The sequence below is a fragment of the Hemiscyllium ocellatum genome, chromosome 9 (genome assembly GCF_020745735.1).
Source record: "Hemiscyllium ocellatum isolate sHemOce1 chromosome 9, sHemOce1.pat.X.cur, whole genome shotgun sequence".
Taxonomy (NCBI): Eukaryota; Metazoa; Chordata; class Chondrichthyes; order Orectolobiformes; family Hemiscylliidae; genus Hemiscyllium; species Hemiscyllium ocellatum.
This window is the reverse complement of record NC_083409.1, coordinates 86,064,015-86,082,485: the sequence shown is the minus strand read 5'-3', so window position 1 is coordinate 86,082,485 and position 18,471 is coordinate 86,064,015. Positions and strand designations below refer to the sequence as shown.

The following is an 18,471-nucleotide window of genomic DNA, read 5'->3' as shown; positions in this document are numbered from 1 at the left end:
TTGTAGATCTGTATTCTCTGTTCCTTCCTGTCATTGCCTGTTTATCATTTCCTAAATTTAATTCCTTCCTCTGTTACCTTTTACCCCGCTTTGATTCACTACACCTTCCCAGATTTGGGTCCTTGCCCCTGCTGTTTAGTTTAAAAGGTGGTTCTATTGCAGCAAGTACTGTGTACAATAATTCAAGTACAGTCAGACTTGGGTACTGACACTGAGATGTTTAAGCAACAGTAACAACATGTAATTATGTAGCATTTTTAAGTTGATAAAATGTCCAAAATGTTTCAAAGGAGAGGTGATACAAACAAATTTGATTCCTAAAGGAGGATTGGGCCAAAAACGTTGCCCAAGTGTTAGGTTTTCAGGGGAAGAGAGATGTGGAATGATTCAGAAAGAGAGTCTAAGAGTGGAGTTAATCTTTTTCTGACCCTCCTTTAACTGATTCTATCTTTGCTCTTGTTTCCTTCTGCTCAGGAGTGTGGCTTAATCTGATTTGTGAGCTCTTGTTTCAAGAAATTTGTTCAAATTGCTAAAATATTTGGCGAGATAAAATCTGCTGATGAACACCACACATGCTAACATGTTGAGGTAAAAGATGAAAAACAAAACTACTAACAGCAAAAACTATATTGGGTGGTCCCCAATTAATTTCTTAGGTGTTAGAGATTATGCACAAAAAAAACTTACTGTCTACAGCAGTAAAAAAAGAATGTTGTAAAGTCACATTGCATATGAGACCTAATTAAGCAATTTGATTGCTATTGATATGTGAACTTGTTCACGTCAGCTTCTGGAATGAAGCATTTTGCAAGAGGAAGAGAAGCAAGATGTCACACGTTTTATCAAATAAAACAATCAAAATAAGATGGAAAAATTATTCTGAAGGGCCAAGGTATGTTGTGTAGCATAGCACCAAGTTTGAAATGAATAAAATTTGGAGAGATGAAAATTTGAGATCTGAAATGGGGAATGGGGAGAGGAATTATTTATAATGGGATACTGTGTTGTGAGTTTTCATTTTGGAACAGTGGCAAACTGTTAAGAAGGAGCAAGAAAAGGAAATTTGGAGTGAATGCTCAGTGATAATTGATGGTCTTTAAGTTCCACCTCTACGGTTTATTTATTATAAAAAAAAGACTAAGATATAACATTTGAATCATGAGGTTTAAACTGGATAGTCCTCAAAAACGGGTGGGAAGTTTTTAACATGAATTTAATCGTTGACCTTTCAGTATAATGTCATCAGCACTTGAATGTTTTGCAACCACCATGAGCTGTGCTGTTCTTTGGCTGTATGCATTACAGTGGGCTCAAAGTCAAAACTTGCCAGCACCAATTAAAACTGGTCTGGACCTCTTGAAGAGGGTACAGTATTGCTGAAGTTTGTAGGAAGTCAGTGCAACATAGGAAACAATAAATGATGTTGCAAGCTGGGAGACAATGGGATCTACTGTCTTTGGACATTACAAGGGAGCTTGTATTGGAGGATTGGAAGGCAGGAGACATGTAAACACCTCAAACAGGCAGTGGACCTAAATAACCATGGGAGCTGGTGCCAATAGTCACTTACTGTAGCCTAAGAAGATCAGTTTCATCTCACTGTCACACTTAGCAATTCTGCAAGGTTCACACCCATGTCTTTCAACTTGTGCTCACTACTGCTAAATTTGATCATAAGAGTCACATCACCTAAGTACATTGCATGACATTCACTAATACACTTGCTTCTCTCTTTCTGGACATATTTACTGCCATTGAGACTGTACAGGTTATTATGGGATGCCCTATTCAGAGGATGGGCCTGAATCCATCAAAGCTGATGGTAACGTCAGAGCTAATAATCTTCTCACGTTCCACTTTCCCTTCTTCTCTCACTCTATTCTGATTAGCAAGCTGCAGACAGTGTAAGCCTGCACACATTAATACCTCCCCACTCCCAACACACTAGAACCACAGCACAAACTTGCCTCTGTGACTTCCACTCAGCAGATTCACAAGAGGAAGTGAAAAAAACTGTTAAGGAGAAAGTAATGATGAAGACACAGCTCTATTACTTTACACTTGCGTCCACCAGTCAGATAGTGACATCGGATCTGTGCTCTAAGATAGATGCACAGAAGGTGAGACATTGAGGGAATGGGCCACAACAGGGGCAGAGCATAAAGACAGGAGTTGCTGAACAGTGAGATAATTGGCATAATTCAACTGGTGGCACTTGCTAAGTGATGTGACAACCTACAATCCTAGAGAAGCCACAGGTTTGCTCAGCTAGCTTACCTCTGATTTCCCTTATGCAAAATTGGATAGCACATTGTGAGATGTTGCAAATACTACCAGCTAAACTTTTATCACTAAAAACTGTAGTCCCTGTCCTATTCTAAGGTGGCAGTATTGTTGCAATAGGTTGCAGATTTCAGTGAGGATGCTTTTACAATAGGAGTCATTGTAGGGCATTTACGACCTGCCAATTTTAGAGGGCTGATGGGTTGAATAATAGGAGTAAATTGTCCAACTTTTGGTCTCAGGTGTAAATTGTAGAGATCTCTGATCCAGAGATAATGAGAGCAGTGATAAAGGTAGATAGAGGGGGTGGTGTGAGTGTATTTAATTGCAAATGATAGAACAAGGATGTCCATTGAAGCTAACCTTTCTGAAATACAAAGTACAATTTGTCCTAGCATAGTATCTGAATAAATAGAGGTATGACTAATGACAGATAAAGCTTTTGAGAAGACATGTTTCTCTCTGATCGAGAATAATTGATTGTCAGTCGTCTGCAGCATCTTGAATTCCATAAATATGATTTCTGCGTCGCAGTAGAACTTAATCCTTCAGTTTCTCATGTTTGCTCGCATTTATTTCCTTCACAGCAGTGTGCAGAGTGGGATGGGTTGATAAAAGGAGAAGTTCATAATATTTGGATGATCATCCAAACAATAAATATTGTTACACGTACATTTAAGTGTTTTTCTTCACAGAAATTATGTCCAGTCAGCCAGTCAATATTATTGACATTGGAAAGCGAAAGAAGAAAAAGAGAAGAACCAGGGCTACAAACAGCCTTACTGGAAAGTTTGAAGGTAATTGTTTTTGGTTCATTCTCACTGTTTGGTAGAGTCGGTTGACATGCCAGAGTTTAACCTAGTATATTTCCTTTATGATACTGTTACAAAACCCCATGCCATCTAATATTAGGTCATTGAAGATTCCTGCAGAGTGTATCATACTCCTGTAACTCACCATCCAAAATTATCTATTTGCTGAGAAGCAGACTCATTTTGTGTCACAGTACTGATAAAATTTGAAGGTATGAAATTGAAAAAGCCATCTACTGGATGCAAGTGAAATCCATTACTGTCAAAGCTAACCTTGTCAAATGTTTAAATCCTGCTAAAAGAAAGAGATTCTTCAGACAGGAAAAGATAAATACTCAGTAGTCCATTGTCATTTCATTTATGAAAAGGTATGTGAGTTAAAATATAAATTTCAGACAGTTAGTGAATGGAATTTGTAATTTTTTAAAATACACAGTAACATGCATAGTAAGGTCTTGGGCATAAGATTATCTTTGTTCCATTTAACTGACTCTCCGTAACATTGACCTTGGGCACTGAAGCCAAAAGTCCTGAGCAGATATTCACTTGGTTCTTTTCTTAAAATCTGTAAATATTTTCCCTGCCATTTTTCCAAATGATAACCTGTCCCATAATTCTGTCAGCATTTTATTTTATTTCTTGCACTGATTTTAATGCCCCAAACTCAACTAATTAATTCTTTCATTGAATCCCTTGCCTGACAGAAGAACTTAGCTGTTTCCAAGCTTTAGCTTACAGCTTTGAAAGTCTTCTGTAACGTTGTGCATTTCTTCAAATGGACATCTGTACTCCTTTGCAGAGAGTCAAGTTTCCAGATAGATGATTGTTATGTCTCACAGGGGTAGCACGCTACAAATCGCAAAATCATATGAAAGTTAAAGATTTTATAAGAAGTGGATAAAATTCCCCAGTTTGTCAGCACGGACTAGAATCTTGTACTCAACCAGAATTAATATTTGCTTTGTATAAATAGATTCTAGCTACAAGTCAACAATTACGAACTGTCAATTCTCCTAGTTAAAACTGTAACCCCCCTTTAAAACTTGCCCAATGCACACAAACAGCTGTAAAAAGAAATTGGGGTGTCATGGATAGAGAAGAAGACTGGGAAAGCTGTTCCCTGCTGACAGGCAAAATGCCTTTGATGCGACACAGTCACACCTTTTGGATCTATTTTCCATTTCATTTTGCTGACCCGATCCGACCGGCTTGTCAGGTTCTGCTGCTCTCGATCTTCCTTCTCCAGGTATTTTAATTTGCTTGTAAGAGGCACAGAGTGATGGTTCTACATATAATGCTTCTGTTTATTGGTAAAAAGCCACTACCCCCAGAAATTGATAAGGGAAAGTAAGCAATTCTTTTTTCAAACTTGAGGTAATACAGAGAAAAGGGCAACTCCTTCCATTCCAGTGGTCAAAGAGTACTGCACAAACATTCACACTTATGATCTGTTCAGCTAACTGGCAGCAAATCACATAGTTGTTGTTAGACAGATGGCCTTTGTCATTGACAACAGGTCACTAATATACAGCCCAGTCATTTGCATGTCCCCCTTGGCTCCAGTTTTCTGCACATAGGCCTCTTCCTGACCTCCTCAACACTATCTCCACCTCTATTTGTACTTTATCCATGAACTAGAAGCAATGAAGAGTAGTCAGTCATACTGTCAGAGATAATTAAACTTATATTATAAAAATGAATAAGATTAGATTAGATTATAAATTAGATTAGATTAGATTACTTACAGTGTGGAAACAGGCCCTTCAGCCCATCAAGTCCACACCGACCTGCCGAAGCGCAACCCATCCATACCCCTACATTTACCCCTTACCTAACACTACGGGCAATGTAGCATGGCCAATTCACCTGACCCGCACATCTTTGGATTGTGGGAGGAAACCGGAGCACCCGGAGGAAACCCACGCAGACACGGGGAGAACGTGCAAACTCCACACAGTCAGTCGCCTGAGGCGGGAATTGAACCCAGGTCTCTGGCGCTGTGAGAATAAGGGGGGAGCGTATCTGCAGGGGTTTTCACTGAGGACTGTATACTTCACTAAGGACTGAAATAGAAATATGGGGTTGAAAAGCTTTAGAGATCTCTTTCATAAGATAAAATGAAGGACAGCAGAAAGAGTTCAAGCTAGACATTGTTAGCTAACGGACACCACAGAATGGATGAGAATGATACAAGACAGAGGAACATGATATACCATGACAGCAGATAACTGGTTGAAATACCTACAAGCACAGAATTCAAAAATCCATTGTTTAATTCTAGAAATTTTGTTTAAATTTGTACCATCTTCTTGCTTGCATTCTTCAAATTTGCTGATCAAAATTGAGCAGAATACTTGGGTGCTGATTGGAGCACTGTATATTTTGAACCTCCTATTCAATAACTTGTACTATTCAGGTTTACCTGTAAGATTCAGAATTCCGCATACTTTGTTAATTAATACTTAGTTAACATAAGTAGCCTATCAAATTTCTGAAATTTTATTCTGGACAATGAATGTAGAATCTCTGTGGGTTTTGACAGTTACTGTAAGCTTTGCTTTTCCAATTATTTATGATCAGTTATGTTCTGACCTCATTTTAATCAGTTCACTAATGATTTTCCATGGTAGAATCTTGTTAAGTGTGATGACAATATTGTGAATTCTGAAATAATTATTTATTAAATCATTAATTGCATTGATAGATTTGTACAAATTGACTGATGAACATCTAGGCGAAGGATCCTACGCCAAGGTCCAAGGCTGTGTCAATTCACACAGTGGAAAAGAATGTGCTGTGAAGGTAATGAGCAAAATATTATCACCATTACTTCGTGTGGAATACATTTCTTGCAATGGAAGATGCAGCTCCTGGAAATTCAGCTTTTCAAAGCTCAACCATATTGGAGTTATACCTGTCTTGCTCTTAATTGTTATAACAAAGGCAAAAATACTTTATTTTTTTTCCTCTGCAGATAATTGAGAAGAAAACAGATCTGAGCCGAAATAGGGTGTTCCGTGAAGTGGAGACTTTATACCAATGTCAGGGAAGCCAGTAAGTTTCAAATCCTACAGTATGAAGCTATGGCAGAGCTAACTTAGAGAAGTGATGTGCTACTGTACTCAAAAGAAAAAAATTAATACCTTCAAGAATATCAGTAGACAACTTTATTATAGCGATTTCTCTGTCTTCCTTTTAAGTTTTAACTTTCTATCTTCCTCTTCTCATTCAATCTCGTTTTTCTAATTAACTTTCATGCACTCCTTTGTTCTCAGTGTCATCTTCTGTTTGTTTGTTTATTTGCAGTGTAGGAGGGAAAAAAACAGGTCTGATGGGTCCAAGCCAGGTCATTAACTCAAAGGTAGCACTTATTAACACCACGTGTGCACACTGCTTGAAAATGTGTGCATGCGTGTTTACTGGAATGTGTGTATTTATATGGATTCTTCACCAATACAAAATATGGTGGCAATGAAATAGGCAGAAAACTAATTAACATATGGAACTGGGGAGAAAAAGCGAGAACTGCAGATGCTGGAGATCAGAGATAAAAGTGTGGTGCTGAAAAGCGCAGCTGGTAAAGCAGCATCTGAAGAGCAGGAGAGTCGATGTTTCGAGCAAAAGCTCTTCATCAGGAATATGGGATCTTCCTGTGTCTTTTTCTTATGAATACCTGCATCACAGGTTACTGATCAAAAAGCTACTTTTAAGAGAGCTTTTTTTCAAGCACTCTGTTTGCATGCTAGGCTCGGCAGTTCTCCTCTCAACTGTTTGATTTTCCCTGGTCTTATACACCCAAATAATCGGATTGTGTCATTGGCTTTTAAGATTGCCAATATACTCAATTCAAATGGGTTGGAGTTTGATATTTTTCCGTATATAATTTAAACTGGTTGACTGAATTCGAATTTGTGTTTTTTTTGTTTCATAGCAACTCAGCTAGTGCTGTTTGTTCTTAATCAAATATTACTTTGTAAATTCTCCAGTGCTTGGTGTACTGGCCAAGTGCTTCACTCTCTTAAAGGTACACCCACATCTTCATAACAATTTCAATAGTATACTTCTTTCTGCTCATGTACAGCTCCTTTTTGTATGACATTGTCAGAATTCTGCATGATGTATCATCTGTGATGCATTCTGGGAGAGGCAGGCAATATTCAGTACATGACAAAGTTAATAGGAGGAGAAAGACTGGAAGTTAGGAAGACAAATATGATAGCGTTCATGTCAAGATGGCTAGAATAGAAGAACAGAGATGCACTAAGACTGCACAAGGCTGTAGTTGGTCAGACCATATTTGGAATATTGTGAACTGTTTTGGGTCCCATGTCTAAGGAAGGATGCGTTGGCACTAGAGGGAGTCCAGACAATGTTTGCAAGAATGATCCTGGAGTCCTGTGACCTGCGGGCACAGCCTCAGAGTGAAGAGGTGACCCTTTAGAACTGAGTTGAGGAGGAATTTCTTCTGCCAGTGGTGGTTAATGTATGCAAGTCATTAATCAGAAGGCTGTGGAGGCCAAGTCATTAAATGTATTTAAGACAGAGATACATAGGTTCTTGATTACTAAGGGTATCATGGGTTACAGGAAGAAGTAGGAGATTGAGGCTTTGAAACATACCAGCCATGATTGAATAGCAGTGGAGACTCATTGGGACAAATAGCCTATTTTTGTTCCTTTGTTTTATGGTCTTATGTAAGATTAATTTATCTTGAAGCTAAAGAAAGCTTGCTAAATTACCCAATTTGGACCAATACAGGATAGATTAGGGTACTTTCTAGGTAATGTGAAGCTTAATACAGTGGATTTCGAAAGTCAGTTTGAAGTTCACGTGCGTAGGTCTTTGAAATATCATGAACAGTTGGAGAAAATATTCAAGACAGCTCTTGGAATGCTGGCTTTTATATCTCGAGGACTGAAGCACAAGAATGCAAAGGTTAAGCTGCAGTTATACTTGTTAGAGTCCTGTTGGAGCACTGAGAGCAGATATGTGGACCACACCTTAATAACGATATTGATCTTGGAGAGAGTAATAGAAGATTTACAAGACTTCAGGAGCTAAGTTATGAGAAAGGGTTAATGAAATTAGAATTTAAAAGATTAAGGCGTTATCTAATAGAGGTTTTCAGCATGTTAACAGCGAGAGACAGGGTAGCTAATGATAAACTGTTACTGTTGGTTGAAGATTCTGTAACTATAGGTTATAGTCTGAGAATTCGGCCAGACCATGCAGGAGAGGTGTAAGGAAGCACTTCTACACACAAAGGCTGGTAGATGTTTGGAACTCACTTTCACAAACAGCAGTGGATGCAGGATCTGTTGTTAATTTTAAATCTGAGATAAATTTTTGTTAAGCAAAATATTAAGACATTAGTCTAAGGCAGGTAAATGGACTTAAGGCAAAGATCAGCCGTGATCTCATTGAATGATGGAACAAGCTTGAGGGGACTGAATGACTCATTCCTGTTATGTTTCACAGATATCCACATCAATCCATTCAATGAAAGGCAATTAACTTCATTCTAGGATTAAATATTTTAAGGCACTAATCAGAAGTTGCAAAGGGGCCTGTACTTAAGCTCTGGTGTAATGAGGTTGATGAAGGAATGTTGGATGGTCACTTAACCAAACACTAATGGAAGGATACCCATGAAACCTTCCACCTTGGAAAATAATTAGAACCGTGAGGAGAGGTGAAGCACATTGTAGAGAGCTATATTATACATCTTGTTTTGTCCGAAGGAAGAAACGAATGAAAATTCGGGTTTATGTAATATTTAAGGGAGGTTTTGGAGTGCTGGAGAAGGAAGATAGAATGCAAGAAGTCAAACATAGTGTGTAACTATTATTTATCAGTCTTCTTGTTAATTTAAATTTCTTAAAAATGATTATATATACATCTTTTGTGTTATTGTGAAATTTGTGGTGTAGTTCTGTCAATTAATTGCCAGATGTACAGATTTCGTCACACATTAACAGTCGTTAACAAGATTATAGCAACACTCAATCCTGCAACTATTGTTGTGCTGTTTTGTTTTCAGTGACATCTGTTGCCTTGGCAGTTGTTGTGATGGCAGTTTCAATGTTTGATCATGCTACTCAATATGGTATTCCTCCTACCTGTTACATTGCAAAGATTATATAATAATCTTCCAATTCACCTCGCTCAGTAGTAAATGCTATGAGAGAGCTTATCAGCATTCAGGATATGTAATACTCAAAGGTTTGTTTAGAGCCAAATCCAGATGGTCACACAGATCATATTAATTCCTAATAATAGTGTGTGGTCATGTTCATGTTGATTTACCACAGCAGTAAAAGGACCTACGCAGGTATCCCAAGACATGGAGGAAAGGAATGATCTTTCATGGGTTTGTTTGTGGACTGGGCATTTTAAAACATTGAATGTTTATATCAGACTGACAATTGGCTCATTGGGGCTGCAATTACCCTACTGTCGGAACAATAAATGGGCTTAATGTTAGAACATGACTGCACTTTGTAGCTTTAAACCGAGACCAACACAATCAATGTTAAATAAACTTACATTGTAATTTTTATAATAGTGAATTTTTCATGGGAGATTTTCTAATAGTAAATAATTTGTAGCTAATAAGATAGACAAACAAAGACTGTTACTTGACAATGTCAGAGCCTGCTATTCTGACTCCAGCAAATTGAGATGTGTGGAAAGAGTCCGTTACATTTTCAAATACCACCACAGATATTCACGAGAGAAATATGTCTGTGAAGAAAGGAAATCAATATATGATAAAATGTTTTCATTCACTTGTTATTCAACTGGAACAGGAGGCATTTTTTTCTTGGTTTTATCTTTTTCACTGAGGTCTCATGAGATTTGATTTTTTTTCTGCCTTTTTGTAGGAACATTTTAGAACTGATTGAATTTTTTGAGGATGAAGCACACTTCTACCTGGTGTTTGAAAAAATGCGTGGAGGTAGGTCATATTTATTATTTCTGCAGTAAATAGTTGCTGCAAAGTGTTGTGCTTACTTGGTGCTCAAACTAACGTTCTTCCACTTGAAAACACAACAAGGACCTTGTTCTCATTTTAGTACAGTTCATGAAATTTTTATATAAAGAAGTTTCTGTATTTCAGACACAGAACTTTGCAAAATTCTTCACGCACAGTTAATTAGTTTAATGTTGTAATGCAAGTTTTTTAGATGCATCGGTCAGTCTATTGTGTTCACCATTCCCTTAGGTCAGTCTGCTGATCCACCCATTCAAGATTAGGTGTTGGTGCAATGATGTTGGAAGCATAGTAATTGCTTGTATTTTAATTGCTAATTGTGTTAGAGGTATGGGCAAATGGGGACGAAAAGGACATAAATTTACGTTAAGTAGAACTGAAGAAAATATCATTAGATCCCACCAGCTCATCCATAAAATGTATATAGTCTGTAACCCCTGTCCATTACTTTAACATGTTACAGTTCCAGAGACTTACCTCTACTAACTTATCCAAAACACCAGGAATGCTATTTATCTTTATTCGTTTTGGAGAACTAATGACGGAACTCAGTGCCAAAGGTTTTTTTAAAATCCGACACCTGTTATCTCTTTATCCTGCTGGATGCTTTAGTTGAAATCTGACCTGGCTTTTATTTTATATTTCACTTAACTTAGTACACAAGATATGCTAATGTAGATAGTGAATGTTAATGGGGCAGCATGGTGGCTCAGTGGTTAGCACTGCTGCCTCACAGCACCAGGGACATGGGTTCGATTCCAGCCTTGGGCGACTGTCTGTGTGGAGTTTGCACATTCTCCACATGTCTGTGTGAGTTTCCTCTGGGTGCTCTGGTTTCTACCCACAATCCAAAGATAGAACATAGAACAGTACAGCACAGAACAGGCCCTTCAGCCCACGATGTTGTGCCAACCACTGATCCTCATGTATGCACCCTCAAATTTCTGTGACCATATGCATGTCCAGTAGTCTCTTAAATATCCCCAATGACCTTGCTTCCACAACTGCTGCTGGCAACGCATTCCATGTTATCTCAACTCTGTGTAAAGAACCCGCCTCTGACATCCCCTCTATACTTTCCTCCAACCAGCTTAAAACTATGACCCCTCATGTTAGTCATTTCTGCCCTGGGAAATAGTCTCTGGCTATCGACTCTATCTATGCCTCCCATTATCTTGTGAACCTCAATTAGGTCCCCTCTCCTCCTCCTTTTCTCCAATGGAAAAAGTCAGAGCTCAGTCAACCTCTCTTCATAAGATAAGCCCTCCAGTCCAGGCAGCATCCTGGTAAACCTCCTCTGAACCCTCTCCAAAGCATCCACATTTTCCTATGATAGGGCGACCAGAACTGGATGCAGTATTCCAAGTGCGGTCTAACCAAAGTTTTATAGAGCTGCAACAAGATCTCACGACTCTTAAACTCATATTAATGAAAGCTAAAACACCATATGTTTTCTTAACTACCCTGTCCATTGGGTGGCCATTTTAAGGGATCTATGTACCTGCACACCATGATCTCTCTGTTTCTCCACACTGCCAAGAATCCTATCCTTAATCCTGCACTCAGCTTTCAAATTCGACCTTCCAAAATGCATCACCTCGCATTTATCCAGGTTGAACTCCATCTGCCACTTCTCAGCCCATCTCTGCATCCTGTCAATGTCCTGCTGCAGTCTACAACAGCCCTCTATACTGTCAACGACACCCCCAACCTTTGTGTCATCTGCAAACTTGCTGACCCATCCTTCAATCCTCTCATCCAAGTCATTAATAAAAATTACAAAGAGTAGAGGCCCAAGGACAGAGCCCTGTGGAACACCACTCACCACAGACTTCCAGGCAGAATATTTTTCTTCTTCTACCACTCGCTGTCTTCTGTTGGTCAGCCAATTCTGTATCCAGATAGCTAAGTTCCCCTGTATTCCATTCCTCCTGACCTTCTGAATGAGCCTACCATGGGGAACCTTATCAAATGCCTTGCTGAAGTCCATATAACCACATCTACATCTCGACCCTCATCAACTTTTCTAGTCACATCCTCAAAGAACTCGATAAGGTTGTGAGGCATGACCTGCCCCTCTCAAAGCTGTACTGACTGCATTTAATCAAGCCATGCTCTTCCAGATGGTCATAAATCCTATCCCTCAGAATCCTTTCTAACACCTTGCAGATGACAGGCGTGAGACTTACTGGTCTGTAATTGCCAGGGATTTCCCTATTTCTTTTCTTGAAGAGAGGAATTACGTTTGCCTCTCTCCAGTCCTCAGGTACAACTCCAGTAGAGTGCGAGGATGCAAAGATCTTCGCAAGTGGCGAAGCAATCGCATTTCTCATTTCCCAAAGCAGCCGAGGACAAATCTGGTCCGGGCCTGGCGACTTGACAATCTTAATGTTTGACAAAATTTTCAGCACATCAGCTTCCTCTATCTCTATCTATTCCAGCATGCACACTTGCTCTTTAAAGGTTTCATTCACTACAAAGTTCGTTTCTTTCATAAAGACAGAAGGAAAAAAACTCATTTAGGGCTTTCCCCACCTCCTCAGACTCCACACACAAGTTCCCTATGCTATCCCTGATCGACCCTACTCTTTCTTTGACTATTCTCTTATTTCTCACATAAGTATAAAATGCCTTTGTGTTCTCCCTAATCCGTTCTGCCAAGCCTTTCTCGTGTCCCCTCCTAGCTCTCCTCAGATCATTTTTGAGCTCCTTCCTTGCCTGCCTGTAATCCTCTAGAGCTGAGTTTGACCCTAGCTTCCTCCACCTTATGTAAGCTACCTTTTTCCTTTTGACAAGAAGCTCCACTGCTCCCGTCATCCAAGGTTCCTTTGTCTTACCACTTCTTGCCTGTCTCAGACGGACCTATTTATTCATCGCTTGCAACAACTTAAACGATCTCCACATGTCTATAGTGCCTTTACCATGGAATAATTGCTCCCAATCCATGATTCCTAACTCATGTCTAATCGCATCATAGTTTCCTCTTCCCCAATTAAATATCCTCCCATTTTGTCTAATCCTCTCCTTCTCCATAGCTATGTAGAATGTGAGGTAGTTGTGGTCACTAGCACCAAAATGCTCTCCCACCACAAGATCTGATACCTGCTCCGGCTCGTTTCCGAGCACCAAGTCTAGAATGGCCTCTCCCCTCATCGGCCTGTCAACGTACTGAGTTACAATGTCCTGAACACATCTTACAAAAACAGCTCCATTCAAATCTTCTGCTCCAAAGAGGTTCCAATCAATATTGGGAAAGTTAAAGTCACCCATGACAACAACCCTACTACGTCCACACTTTACCAAAATCTGCTGACCTATGCTTTCTTCCATCTCCCTGCTGCTATTGGGGGGCCTGTAGTAAACCCCTAATGAGGTGACTGCTCCCTTGCTGTTTCTAATTTCCACCCATACTGACTCGGTAGGCAGATTTTCCTCGATAGTGGAAGCTTCTGTAGCTGTGATACCCTCTCTGATTAGTAGTGCTATACCCCCTCCTCTTTTTCCCCCCTCCCTATTCTTTTTAGATGCTCTAAACCCTGGAACATCCAGCAACAATTCCTGCCCCTGAGAAACCCATGTCTCTGTTATGGCCACAATATCATGGCAGCAGGTACTGATCCATGTTGTAAGTTCATCACTTTTATTCCTGATACTCCTTGCGTTAAAGCAAACACACTTTAACTGATGTGCAGCTTAGGTGAATTGGCCATGCTAAATTGCCCTTAGTGCTTAGGGATGTGTAAGGCTAGGTGCGTTAGTCAGGGGTAAATATAAGGAAGGGGAATGAGTCTAAATGGGTTACTCTTCGGAGGGTTGGTGTGAACTTGTTGGGCTGAAAGGCCTGTTTCCACTCTGTCGGGATTCTATATTCTATATAGATATTGTTAAGTCACTGTACTAGTAATGTACAGGTAAAGACTAAATGATCAGAGTCAAGTGTATAAGTCACAATTGAGGCTGGGAAATTTAAGTTTGTTAAATGAAAAATAGCCAATAAAGATTAGTTTCAGTAATGGTACTCAGGAAGCTATCAAATTGTTTAACAATTGTTGATGTTTAACTACTCTTAGTATCAAGCCACTACAAAAAACAATAAGGGCTCTTGTGGTGTAGTGATAGTGTCCCTACATCCAGGCCAGAAGCCCCATCTGCTCCAGAGGTGTGCCATGATACCTCTAAACAGATTGATTAAAGATATTTAAAACCTGATGGACCAGCCAACAACATCCTGGAGATCAAACACCACTAAGGTACATCCAGCCTTGCTAATCCTGTAAATCACCCCACATCACTAACATTTAGGACTTCTAAAGACTTCGGAAGAAATGCCCCACAGATATTTAAGAAGCAGCCTAATTTTGTCATAGTAACAGATTCATCACAGAATCCCAGACCCTGCCATAACTATCCTTGGATATGTCCTAGTGCAACATTGGCAGTGATACAGTGTTATACAGTTGGTTGGGCATGGCTATAGGACTTCCTAGTACTATTCTGGACCTTGTGAAGTCCAATGCCATTGACTCAAATGGGGGGACAACCAAACCTCTTGTTAACTTGTTGATGTCCCTCAGTTAATGAATCAGGGACCAGGTTGAGTGCCACTTAGAGGTAGTTTATTTTTTAAGCGTTCATAGGATGTTGGTGTTACAGGCTTTGCCAACAGTTCTTACCTATCCCAAGTTGATGAGCTACATAATTATTGTGGCTACAAAGAAATCTTGGAATTTTATGTTGAGTAATTCACCTCCTGACTCCCCAAAGCTAGTCTTCCATCTATAAGGCAAAATTTGCAAATATGATGGAATACTGTTCAATTGCTTGGATGAGTACAGCTGTAATGTCATTCAAGAAACCCCTATGAACATAAGAAATAGGAATAGAAGGTGGCCATTCAGCCACTTCAGTCTGTTTCACCATTAATAAATCATGGCTAATTTGTTTGCATTTCAGAATCCATATTCTCACCTGATTTTTGCTTTAAAAATATTGAATGACACTGACTCTTGAGACAACGTGTTTGAAAGTCTCAACTCTCAGGAAAAGAAAAGCATAACCATGCAGGACAAAGCTGCCTACATGGGCACCAGGTCCAACACATTAAGCATTCATTCCTTCCACAACTGGCATACGCTGCTTGTAATACGTACTATCTACAACTTCCCAAGTCTCCTTCAAAAGCACCTTCCAAACTGACAACCTCTATTATCTAGAAGGACAAGGCCAACAGATGCATAAGAGTGCCATCAGCTGCAACTTGCTTCCAAGTCACCTACCATTTTGACTTGGAACTATATCACTGTTCTTTCACTGTAGCTAGTTAAAATTCTGGAATTCCCTTCTTAACAGTACTGTCACTTTACACCACATGGACTACAACAGTTCAGGGAGGCAGCTAACCAATAACTTCTCAAGGACATAGGTCAGCAGAGTGGCTCAGTGGTTAGCACTGTCACATCAAAGCACCAGGGATTCTGGTTTGATTCCAACCTTGGGTGACTGTCTGTGTGGAGTTTACACATTTTCCTTGTGTCTGGGTGGGTATCTGCTGGATGCTTTGGTTTCTTTCCACAGTCCAAAGACGTGCAGTAGGCCATGGGAAATGCAGAGTGACAGGAATAGGATAGGGGGGACGGGTCTGGGTGGGATACTCTGAAGGTTCAGATGGACTTGATGAGCAGAATGGCTTGTTTTCACACTAGGAAATTCTTTGGATTGAGGTTGGGCAATAAATGCTGTCCTTCCAGAGTCATTCAGTTTGTAAAAATCAAAAACTTGGGTAAGTTATTAAAATGTACAAAATATTATTTATAAGAAAAATACCAAACCAGAAAAAATATCCCAGAACTACAAAATTATACCTATTAGAGAAGTTTGAACTACAAAGGAGACTTGGAAGTGACCTGATAGAAGTCATTAAGGTCATGAAAAGGTTTGGTAGGGTAGAGGTGGAGAAGATACTTGTTTGTGGTCAAAACCAGAATTAAGCACCATAAATAAATCTACTAGAGAACTTGGGAGAAACCACTTTTGTACAATGATTGGTCAGAATTAACCACCAGGTATAGTTGAACCAAATAACGCAAATGTTATTTACGTTACATGGATACATGGATAACCATATGAGAAAGAAAGTGGCAGAAGGTTATGTTGATGAGTTTATATTATATGTGGCAATCTTATATGGACCATAAAAACAGCATGGATCTGTTAGTCCAAATGGTCAGTTTCTGTACTTTCAAATATTTTGTAAAGACACTGATATTTGTGTCAAATACGAAATTACACAATCTGTAAAATTATATTCAATTACTTTTATGTTAAGAATCTCAGTAATTGGAGAGTATTTAATGATGACAATATGAATTATGAATTGCTCAATGGTCATTGAGAATGTGGATTGTATAAATAGGTTTCTAATTCAGAAGTTAAATAAATGCAGTAACTTATACACATAAAATTTAAGCCATGACTATGGGCAATAATGAAATCAACTAATTTCTGTATAATTTTGGGCTTTAGATGATTAACTGATCAGTTTTGCTATCATAGTTTATAACATCATTCAAATCCTCAAGTAATGGATTGTGCTTTGTTACACTATACATATCTGAAGAATCTGTTTTGTAAATATTGTAATTATGATTTATCACAGACATAGATAATATCTTGCAGCAGTTACAAATCTGTCCCTCATATCATCCATCTACAGTGCTATTAGAAAATGTGACTGAAAGATATCTATATGCTAATGTCCAGAGTTATTGTTACACATCTGACACAGGCAAAACTGAAATGAGATTTGATACAGAGCCCAATAATTTAGTCATTGGTCAAAAGGACAGTAGGGACAACTGGTAGCTGTTGATGGGTACCACTTCCACAACAGCTTTGTTGAATCTTCTCTTACTTGTGATGAATTGTATTGTAAATTATTTGGTTTAAGTGGCTAGGAGTAGTGACTGTGTTAAAATGCAGTACAAAACTGTATTTTCTCATTATTTTTAAGGGTTTAGGAACAATAGACCATTGGCATTATTTCCTTATATTGAAAACTATAAACCCAGTTCCATTATTATTTCCACTGTCTAACTCGTCAGCACAGTGAGGACTCATCACCTGTGTTCCCTCCATTCAAAGTTTAACCATATCGAAAATCAAAGTTACAGTGGCTGGATAGAGTCATCAGGTAAAATAATGTGTAAATTTAAAGTTTTGAATAACAGTCTTGGGCTAAACAGTTAAATAGGTTTTCTGGATATCTTAAAACAAAAAAAATCCTATTAAGGTTCCTGCAGGCTCAATGTTTCTGTAAGCTAGAGATTGCAATAGGATGGGAGTAGTCTAGTGGGGCCAGGGAGTAGAAGTTGTTTCAGCTATACAACATCCTGGTTAAACCATGCCTGGTGTGCTGTGAGCATTGCTGGGCAGCACATTTTCGAAAATATTGGCCTTGGAGGGGCTGCAGCATCAATTTACCAGAATGACATCTGATCTCTAAGGATTAAGAGTAATTAGAGAAAAAAGTAATTACTACACCTAGAATTTCAAAGATTACGAAATGATTTAATTAAAGTTTCTTGATATTCTTTGCTGCAAAGCCTGACCTCCCCATCAAAAACTGTCATGGAGCTCAGCTACAGAACACAGGGAAGTGTTTAACCTCTGCTGACTGCAGGCCTGATCCAAAGTTGTTTCATCCTCTGTCATTGTAGATCAGAACATCAAACCCCAGCACCAAACTCACAGACTACAGGCTAGTAGTGATGCATGCTGAAAATGTGTTGCTGGAAAAGCGCAGCAGGCCAGGCAGCATCCAAGGAACAGGAATTTCGACGTTTTGGGCATAAGCCCTTCATCAGGAATCCTGATGAAAGGGTTATGCCCGAAACGTCGAATTTCCTGTTCCTTGGATGCTGCCTGACCTGCTGCACTTTTCCAGCAACACATTTTCAGCTCTGATCTCCAGCATTTGCAGACCTCACTTTCTCCTAGTAGTGATGTGGCTGAGGGACATGGACTGTGTATGGTAAATACTTAAAAGCTCTCACCAATGTTACCTCTGCAAAATCCAGCCAATAACTGGCATGATAGGTGCACTAACATCAGTGTTCTTGCTCAGGCCAACATCCCCAGCATCTGTAACGAACTGAAGTCAAGTATCTACAGAAAAAGGAATGTGTAGCAAACCCTCCAATTCTCTGAATCACTGTCTGCTGCATGTGTGACAGAGGCTCAAAGTGGTGTATTGGACTCTTCAGTCACCTCAGCACCAATTTTTTGCGTGGAAGCAAGTTATCCTCAGCCGTGAGAAGAATAACGAAGGTGAAATGGTGAAACCAAGAAAAATAGATTGGGTACGTAGATGAGATATTATTCTCA

General features: G+C 39.3%; 1 protein-coding gene across 2 annotated transcripts in view; it reads left to right on the top strand.

The window, feature by feature from the left end:
• The window catches only part of LOC132819140 (MAP kinase-interacting serine/threonine-protein kinase 1-like), a 59,410-nt gene that overhangs the window by 20,470 nt on the left and 20,469 nt on the right, over nt 1–18,471 (top strand). For both annotated transcript variants that reach the window (XM_060830538.1, XM_060830537.1), the window contains 4 exons: nt 2,979–3,080; nt 5,800–5,897; nt 6,070–6,149; nt 9,980–10,053. In XM_060830538.1, the coding sequence (XP_060686521.1) occupies nt 2,984–3,080; nt 5,800–5,897; nt 6,070–6,149; nt 9,980–10,053 (349 nt within the window). In that variant the 5' untranslated portion in view covers nt 2,979–2,983. The remainder of the gene's footprint in view (nt 1–2,978; nt 3,081–5,799; nt 5,898–6,069; nt 6,150–9,979; nt 10,054–18,471) is intronic.